Source organism: Acartia tonsa, chromosome 11 (genome assembly GCF_053477335.1).
Source record: "Acartia tonsa isolate MP-2025a chromosome 11, ASM5347733v1, whole genome shotgun sequence".
Lineage (NCBI taxonomy): Eukaryota > Metazoa > Arthropoda > Copepoda > Calanoida > Acartiidae > Acartia > Acartia tonsa.
In genome coordinates this window covers 10,328,606-10,337,945 of record NC_137270.1, presented here as the reverse complement: position 1 = coordinate 10,337,945, position 9,340 = coordinate 10,328,606, and the positions used below count along the sequence as shown (strand labels likewise).

Genomic DNA, 9,340 nt, shown 5'->3' with positions numbered 1-9,340 from the left:
TAAAAGTCCCCAAAGTTTTTAAGCCAACGAATAAGAAAACGTAATAATTATAAAACTTTGGGAACTAATGCAAACAGCCCAATGTCCTCTCTCTCCCTCAATATTTGAACACACATAAGTTTTATATTTGAAGTATCTAAGTAAATAAATGCGGTTACAGGAGCCATTCAAAGATTACTGGAAACCTGGAGGATAAGAACCTGCATTATCATACCTGGAATGGATTGTTTAGTACTATTATTTGATATTTTTACCATATCAAATGAGTTGTTGAAGTAATTTTAATTACTTAATTTTACTATATGTACTTGTAAAGTTAATTATTTTACATTAACTAGACTCAAAAAAATCATTTTTTAGATTTTGTGTCCTTCATCCAACATTTAGGGAATATCTCTTATTAATAATATTATGTATGATATGATATATACATTATACATCATCTTTTTGTCATGATAATTTTTACTCAAACCACTTACTATGTAAACCTAGTCTGGGAATCTCTATATAAAACTTTGTTGCTGGCATTTTATCAACACAAATATGTATTTATGTGTATCAAAATATATTGGTAACCGCTTAACAAACTCTCCTTTTTTATAGGAAATCTTTTTATTTTATAAACTAAAGTGCCCCTAAAAAGAAAATTTGAAATTTATACTAGATTACAAAAAATAGTTATCTTTGAAAATTATGCTTTGATATAATCCCTACGCCATAGTAGACCTACTAAAACACACACACACATTATGCCCCAAGAAAGATTATTTTCCCGCGTTTCTTTTCAAGGAGAGGAGAGAGAGAAAGAGTCATCATCGGTTCCGCCCCACTGAAGACTCAAGACGTTCTGACCAATGGGAACAATTCATCCGTGACGGTGACACAGCTAATCACAGGCCGTGCCCAACTTTCTCCACCAATGGGCGCCCGGCACCCAAATTCGTCTTGCCCAATTAGGCACAAGATTTGATTCTTAGGCGTTTGGCGCATTTTTTACTTGAGTAATAGAAGATGCAATTTTTATTATTAAGTTCAAAATAAATTTTTAAATATTTTCCTCTCTTTATAACATTTTTAGAATGTATAGAAGAGCGTATCAGATAAAGATTTAAATACTTATCAAGAAACAGTCTAGTAAATGTGTGACTTTTATAGACAAACGACTATACATAACTATTTATTGAGCAACTAACTGTGCTGCTAAAGTTAAAAAAACAACAAAATCTATTTCAAATGTATATTTACAACTGATAAAAATGTTCTATGTACAAGATACAAAAATATTCTATACAAAAAAATAGTTTTAAATATACTACACATTTTAAAAGGAAGAATTAGTTTCTACCACAAAATTGATAGCTTAACAAAAGATCTACAGGAATTACTACAATTTAGTTTAAATTTCTCTCACTAGAGTTCACTGCATTATATCTAACGAGAAAAGGCATATCACAGGATATAAATACTACAAGGCATGCTTTATAATATTTTAATAATATTTAAAACTATCAAATTCATTAGCAAAATTTAAAAATAAAAAAAATAAACTATAATAAAAAAATATTGATAGAAATAAAGAGAGAAAAATATGATTATTTGTGACATAAGTAAACAGGCGTTGTTATTGAAAAAGATAGATAATAAGATAGAAAATGAATAGAGAGAAAGATAGAAAGAAACTATTGTGAAAAGATTGCACATATTTGGCTTCAATTTTGATGAGTTTGACTAAAACTATTGCAAATTTTTCAGAATTCTAATATAAAAAAAGGGAGTTCAATGAAAAGTATGTTTGAGCATAGCTTAAATGACAAACATTAAATACCCTCCCCCCTTATTTTCAAATTATTAAAAAAATCTTGGGGGAGGGGGTCTGGGATTCACTGTTAGACAAAGCAATTTGTAGGAAATTAATTTTTTGTTAAAACTGAAAAATTTGAATGTTCAACAAACTCATGATTAAAAATAAGTCTCTGCTCTACAAAAGGCCATTATTATTATTTATCAATAATATTTTTTTAAATAAAGTACATTTTACTAATTTTAAAACACTTGTTCAATCCACGATTCAAAACTTTTATAACTTAAAATCTTAAAAAAAAAAGGTATTTCTTGATTAATATTTTTATAAAAATATGGGATCTTGAGAAAATGGAGTTTGATATTTGAATTGAACAAATATTTCAAATGGAATAATGACTTAGGTAAAAGTTGCATATGTAAGCTTCTAATACAGGCGTTGTAATTAGGTCTTAAAATTATTAATTAATATTGAATAAATAAGCTAAAAAAGTTTTTTAACTTGATCTTTAATCTTAATAAAAATTCATAAGACTAATTTTTGGTTAAAGAATAGGTGCTATTTATAAATCTTTGGTAAAGGGTGAAAAAAATGCCTTTTAGACTTTGGCATTTTATGGTCTTTGAAAGGTTTCAAAATGCCTGAAAGTTTCATTATAGATATCCATGTCCAAGGTGAAGTTACATACAATTATGCAAGTTTATCTTTTACTAAAAAAGGTATATCTATCTATTAAAACATCCAAGCATCTTTTACATACAAAAAATATTATAGACTTTTGTTCAATAGAGTTTTAAACACACAATAGACGTACTATCAAGTATGTTTAGAGTGCTATAGAAATATTTTTACTGGTGCTGTATAATTTTCTTTGGTTTATCAGCTGCACGTAAAATTTTAGATTCAATAATTTATGATCTAAAAAAAATAAACAATAATTTTAACTAAAAAAATAAGCATGTAAGCAAAAAAAATATATAAATAATAAAATTAAAACTAGCAAAAAAAGACTAAATTTTTTATACATTATGAAAACTGGTAAAATTTTTTAACTGGTATGTTTTTGAAACAAAAACACTGGCATAATAAAATGTTTTTTTTGTTTATAACTTTTATTTATAACAAAAAGACTGTCCGAAACTTGGATACAGGATTGTCTGTTTTATATTCTTTTTATCACTTTGTTAGAAGACCATTGGGTGAATGGCTGCCATAGTTGTAATTGTAGTTGGGATATTGAGAATAACTAACAGGCGTTGAGTAATAGTCAGTGGTGTGAAGTCCTGAAAAAAAATAATAATTAATTGTATTCCTTAGTTTACAAAAAGCCCTAGTTACTTTTATTTAACAATGTTTTGACCGAAATAGCTTAAAACCTACCAGTAGTCAAGTTACATATAAATAGCTTAACTGAAAAATATTCCAACGAATTTTTTTCGTTTTTGAAATATTGTTCAACTTGCATATGTCTGTTAACCGAAGATATTACCCCATATTCTTTTTGATTTTAATATTTTTTCATCGCACACTTTGGAGGTTGTTATCCTTGTAATTCTAGGTGAGATTGAATAACAATACCTGTATTAAAGGTTGAAGAATCTGCCAGGATGGGAGAAAACATTGAGGGCTTCAAATCTTGCATTGTTATCGGGGTCAGAGGGGCCAGGCCACCACCTTAAAAAAACAAAAGTTAATAAAGAAAGGTGAAATAAAATGGAACCATATTATTGACATAAACTATAAATAATGTGAATATAGTTTATTTATGAAGATTTTATAAGTAATTTGCTTACATTTAAATTAACTTCAATTATTACTTTTAAAAACTCATATCTACCTAACTATATATGCCTTTGTAGAAATAATTTTAAATAAATCATTGTAGCTTAACATAATAATGAGAAAAAAATTTAATTTTCACCCAAGAAACAACCTAAAACCCAAAAAGTTGCCCAAAAACCAAATAAAAATTTAATTTAAAAAAACAAAAGAATTAATTTAAAAAGTCCTTCTACGATTGTAATGGGCTTTTAAAAGGTGTCACACTTTAAAAAAAGACTATTGAAATAAAAAAAAACAAGAATTAGTATGACCATAATTCATTAGTTTTATAATTAACTATAGCATATTTAAAGATGAATAGAGGCGGTAAAAAAAGCCTAAAACCATCCCAAGACTTATATTTAAAAAAATAACATCCCAAAGTCAACCCGGAATGTATGTGAAGCTTTCCTGAAATGGGAAACTCGATAGCTTCACTGATTAGCCCCATCTTAAAGGACAAACCAAAAATTGGGAATAGTCCCTTTCGTAACATCGCCCCAAAAGAAGCAATTCGTCGTATTTTTAAAATGGCTTTTTATAGGTTATTTTAGGTTAGGTTAGGTGATTGCCCCACAGGGTTAAGTAATTGGCCCCGCAGGGTTAGAGCCCCTTGCAGGGGCTAGAAATAGGAGAAAAGCTACTGTGAAAAATACGAAGAAACGCCCCATAAGGTGCGATGTTACGAAAGGGACTATACCCCACAAATCTTTATTACTTAATATAATAGAATATGTTTAAAATAAAAAAAAGGAATAAAAATGTTTAATAAAAAGGTTTTTGACCAAGGCTATCAGTATTTCATCCTTATGTGAGACAATTATAGAGAAGCTACACATCTCAGCTCCATGTATATCATTTGAGAATGGTTTCTAATAGTAGTGAGAATTTAAATAGTGTCATGGGAATAAAAGGGAAAATATATTCCCAAAAATTATTTTTCTTAATTTTTTTTATACTGAAACTTATAATCAACAATCTTATGATATCAAACTTAATTTTTGTTTTCGATTTAAGTTTAAGTTATTTTTACAATTAAAAAAATAATAATAAATTTATCTGAATATAATACTTCCTAAATATTAGGGGGCATATCATCCCCTTTAAAAAAGCTAAGGAAATGACTATAACAAAAATAAGATTTTTAGGGGACAAGATTTTAAATCCCCTTTTTGGATAGTGATACCATAATCGGTGATTTGGGAACTTGTATTCTGAAATTGTAATCAAATTGAAGCATTTAATATTTGATTGTAGTTTTGTAATTTTTATCCCCCTTTATAATGTTATATTATATATCTAATTTGCCTTATTTTTTGCTCACAGACAATAATTTCATTGTCATAATATAGGACTAAATAAGCATTTTTTCTTTTTTTTTAGAAAACCTTTTCTATGGAAAGTTTTTAAACGGATACTTTTTTATTCTAATCTAATGAATTCTCACACTGTACTATGGTTATTTAAATGATTTTTTTGTCTTTTTTGAACTTATTGTTCATTGTTTCAAGCTGAATTTTTCATAATGAATTAGAACCATAATGTTACTTAACAATAAAAAAAACTTTATTATATATATGTGTTCATTTGTAAAAGAAATGAAATTTTAATAGGTAAGAGGATTTTTTAGGATTCTACGATTAGCAGAAGCAAATAGACAAAAGTCAAATTTTTTTTGTCATTTTTAGAAAACAGCATTACTAATGAATTTAAAAATGGGACCTTGTAGCCTTTTAAACCCGAACAATGGCAGAAAAAAATTAACAAAATGATTTTGCACTTTTCAGATCTTTCATTAAAAGTGTCTTTGGGCTTTTTAATGGTTAATTTAGGTGTTTTATTCTTATATCTATCTATCCATGCTAGATAACTAATCCTATAATATAAAGTGGTAAGGTTTTTTTTTTGTATGTAGCGAAGAACCTCAAAATCCTCAGAACCGATATGTTTTTAATTTACAGTGAAGCTTGTAGGGAGGGTTTATACTCTCCCAATAAAAATTGATACCCCTCTAAAATACTTTTTTTCTTTCTTTTTAAAAACTTTAATTAACAGGGGGTGGGGGTCAACTTCTTCCCCACTTAAGTGCCCCTAGAGGCTTCTAGGACTGGGCGTAGCCGCTAGTATTTCATAAATTACTAAAAATATTTCTGCTATGTAAATTGCGAGACTTAAATAGCAATATGTAGATAGAACTTTTAGTCAACAGTTATGCAATCAAAGGGCTTTTACATATCTAACTTTAATGAAAACCTACCAATAGAGTATGGCTGTGACATGTTGATACTATCATACAGAATATCCCCAGTCACGGTGGTACCGCCTTGCACGGCGTGGTATGCCTCAAACGGCGGGTGCGGCGGGGGGTAGGGCGAGGTTGAGTTGGGCGGGGGCTGCCCGCCAATTTGGCCGTTGGAGTGCGGCGTACTGGGGGCGTGCAGTGGTGGCATGTCTTGGAGTTCTCCAACATTGGGGATGCGCTCCTCTTTTATACCTAAAAATAAAATCATATATAAAATTTGTTTGTTTTTAAGATGGAGGAAAAAAACATTTTCAGGTTTAACATAAAAAGGTTCTGCTTATTTATATAGTGTTATATCTGAATGTCTATCTATTCATTTATCCAACTAACTGTCTGTTTGTCAGTCCTTAAATCTGTCTAAATATACCTGGACTCTGATTGATATGATGTGTGGGGGAGGGAGTGCTCCACCTTGCTGTGCCAGTGCCCCACATGCCACCCACTGGGGTGGTGCTGTACCCTACGGGCTCGTAGTGGGTCCTCATGCGTTTCAACTCGTCCACGTCCAGGCCCCCATGCATGTCGCGGATCTCATCTGAAATTTAAACAGTCATAAGCATTACAGATATTAATACAGACAGACAAATTTACTGTAAGATGGATAGATAGTAAGATGTGTAGATAAACAGATATAGACAGAAATACAAGTAGACCGCAAGCAATATCTATTCAATTACAGATATTAATGCAGACATACAGACAAATTTAATAAAATATGGATAGAAAGATAAACATATAGACAACAGACTAATAGAAATTTAAGTATACTGCAAGCAATTGTATTGCTTTGGCCGTTTGTCATGTGTACTTATGCTAGCTGCGCCCAAAATGAATATAAATTTCCTTGTTTCTTTAGAATCAAAGTCCTTGAATTATAAAATAAAAAAAAAAGCTTAAAATCTTTTATTTATCTTTAAAATCTTGCATATTCGTTTGTTAAACTTTTAATTTACTTTTTTATTTTTCTTATTTTTTTATGATTATGATTTTTTTATATAATGAAACACTATATTTTAAAGTACAGCTGCTCTATAACTAAGGTTTATTTATCCAACTTTCTGTACGTCAAATTATCATTTTTGTAAAGTTTATAGGGGTTAATTTTTACAGTAGCTAAAAGGTAAAACCTAAGGGTGTATTTATATTCAAAGGAACAAGAACCATTTTATTAATAAGTAGCACAGTACTAACTGACTAAAACAAGAAAAGTAAGCTACTCTATAAAGTTTAAAATCTTTATTGTTGTTATAAGGCGCTATAGCTATGTGCTTTAATAAATAATGAATGTAAGTTAGTTAATAAAAAATTGGGCAATTATTTAAACATACTTTAATTTTTGAGTGTCCTAAATGCACCGTACAAAACGACAAAACGGAAAAATAATCTATAGAACAGCTTTGCTATAGAGAAATAAGGGAAAAATATGATTTATTTGAAGTAAAAGGGGAAAATAGTACATACATATATTTAAGAATAGTGCCTTTATGAAAAATCATATACCGTAGCAAAGATTTTACATTTTTAAGACTTAAACGCCCTAATTCTTACTTTCTACTTATTCTAGTGGCTTCACCCCTAGCCTTTTCTTATTTCTTAGCCTACAGACAACCAAATCTTTAATTACTTTACTTTTGTCTGAAAATTCTAAACGTTTAGCCAAAGAATTTCCTACTCTTACTAATGACGTCATACTCCGAACATATCAGCAGTATGTAATATTCTATAACAAATCTGCTACTAGTAACGTCGCGTTGGCTATCTAATTTTTCTATTTTGATGTATATGGTCATTTTGAATGTTTAAATATGTTTATTTTCTTGTTTTCCCAATTTAATAGCTATATTTCAACATTTAAATTGAAATGTTTTGAAATTTATGAAAGAATTTAAAAATAGGGAAAATTTTTTGTAGCTGTATTTTTTTTGAGTAAAAAATCTATGAAATAGCAATACCAATGAGAAAGGATACCTGCCCTAAGATCTTTATAGAGAAAATATTGGCTTGATGTAAATTCCAAGTTTGGATAAAAATGAATTACTACTTCTGTAGACTAAAATTATTGGCGTAATAGTTTGGACACTTCTAGTTTGTACCAACCAATGAAGATGAAATAAAAGTATCCAAAGTTTTTACTTCAACAAATGGAAGAACTTTTATATAAAAGTTTGGGTGCAAGCATAAATTGCATCTAATTTCATCATATTATCCAACCCATTTTTAGAGAAACAAGGATGACAACACTATTAAAGCAAAGCACTTAAACGGTAAGACAAACGGACATTAACACTTGTATAATGTCAGAACTGAATAATCATAATATAAAAGTATAAGAGTCGAAGCAAAATTGTAAGTAAATTTGTTGAAAAACTGATTGATACAGGATAATGTTTATGGACATACTTACATTTTTAGGACTTGATTATAGAGTTGCTTCGCTTACAATATTGTACTTTGTTGTCCCAGGAATCAATATACCAAAAATCAGATCAAACGGATAATTAGATCACATAAAAATTTGTTGTTAAAAAAGTAGAAAAATCAACATGTTTAAAATGGACGTACGGACATTCTGGTAATGATTATAGAGTTGCTACGCTTTCTAAATCGTACCAAACTACTACAGAAATCACCATGCAAAGTTTGAAATCGATAGGACAATTCTAACATGCCTAAATTAACGATAAAAAGCTATCTGTCTCGGACGGACGTACGGACAGACGGACCGACCCTAATTATAGAAAAGCTTCGCTTTTAAAAAGCTATTAGAGGTTAGGGTCGATGTCATCTACTTACCTATTTATCTATCTATCTCTCTACCTTTCTATCCATGTGTCCCCCGCTGGCTCACGAGACCAGGGAAGTGAGGACAGATAGTTGGCACGCGGCCGGAAGTCCAAACTACTTCTCGATTGAGTAAGATGTCGGAAATTTCCGACATTTTCGCGTCAAGGCTGTCGATTTCGGTCGGGGTAGGAAAGTTGGCCGTTATATATAAAATATTTTGCTTTTTTGTAGCAAAGCTACTTTATGACAATAGCCTGTTCCATACGTTCGCCAGATTTAATAATTAAGAAATTTTATTCTTTAAAAACCTAAAGCAATTGAAATGAGTATTTGATTAAAGTGTCATATTAAGGGATTTATTAACAATAAATGTCAAAATTAATCAAATATATTTGTTTTCTTATTTAACTGCAGTTTTATTTTCATAATAAATGAGCATAATATGTTCCTAAATGTGTATATGTCCTGGTATAAATCAACCTTCTTATAAAGCCCTGAAATTATAAGGAATACATCTTCCTGATTTTCCATTTATCTTGCGACTCTTGCTTTTATTAAAGAAGTATTACTTTTAGGATGATAACAAGAATGATGAGAACCATATACATGCCAATAATATACCCATAAGAGTC

General features: G+C 29.7%; 1 protein-coding gene across 3 annotated transcripts in view; it reads right to left on the bottom strand.

Moving 5' to 3' along the window:
• Nucleotides 1–1,223: 1,223 nt before the first annotated feature.
• LOC145332894 (uncharacterized) overlaps nt 1,224–9,340 on the bottom strand; it is a 104,100-nt gene continuing 95,983 nt past the window's right edge. For all 3 annotated transcript variants that reach the window (XM_080177996.1, XM_080177997.1, XM_080177998.1), the window contains exons 7-10: nt 6,292–6,459; nt 5,880–6,116; nt 3,380–3,475; nt 1,224–3,084 (exon numbers count right to left, since the gene is read on the bottom strand). In XM_080177996.1, coding sequence (XP_080034122.1) covers nt 2,978–3,084; nt 3,380–3,475; nt 5,880–6,116; nt 6,292–6,459 — 608 coding nt within the window. In that variant the 3' untranslated portion in view covers nt 1,224–2,977. The remainder of the gene's footprint in view (nt 3,085–3,379; nt 3,476–5,879; nt 6,117–6,291; nt 6,460–9,340) is intronic.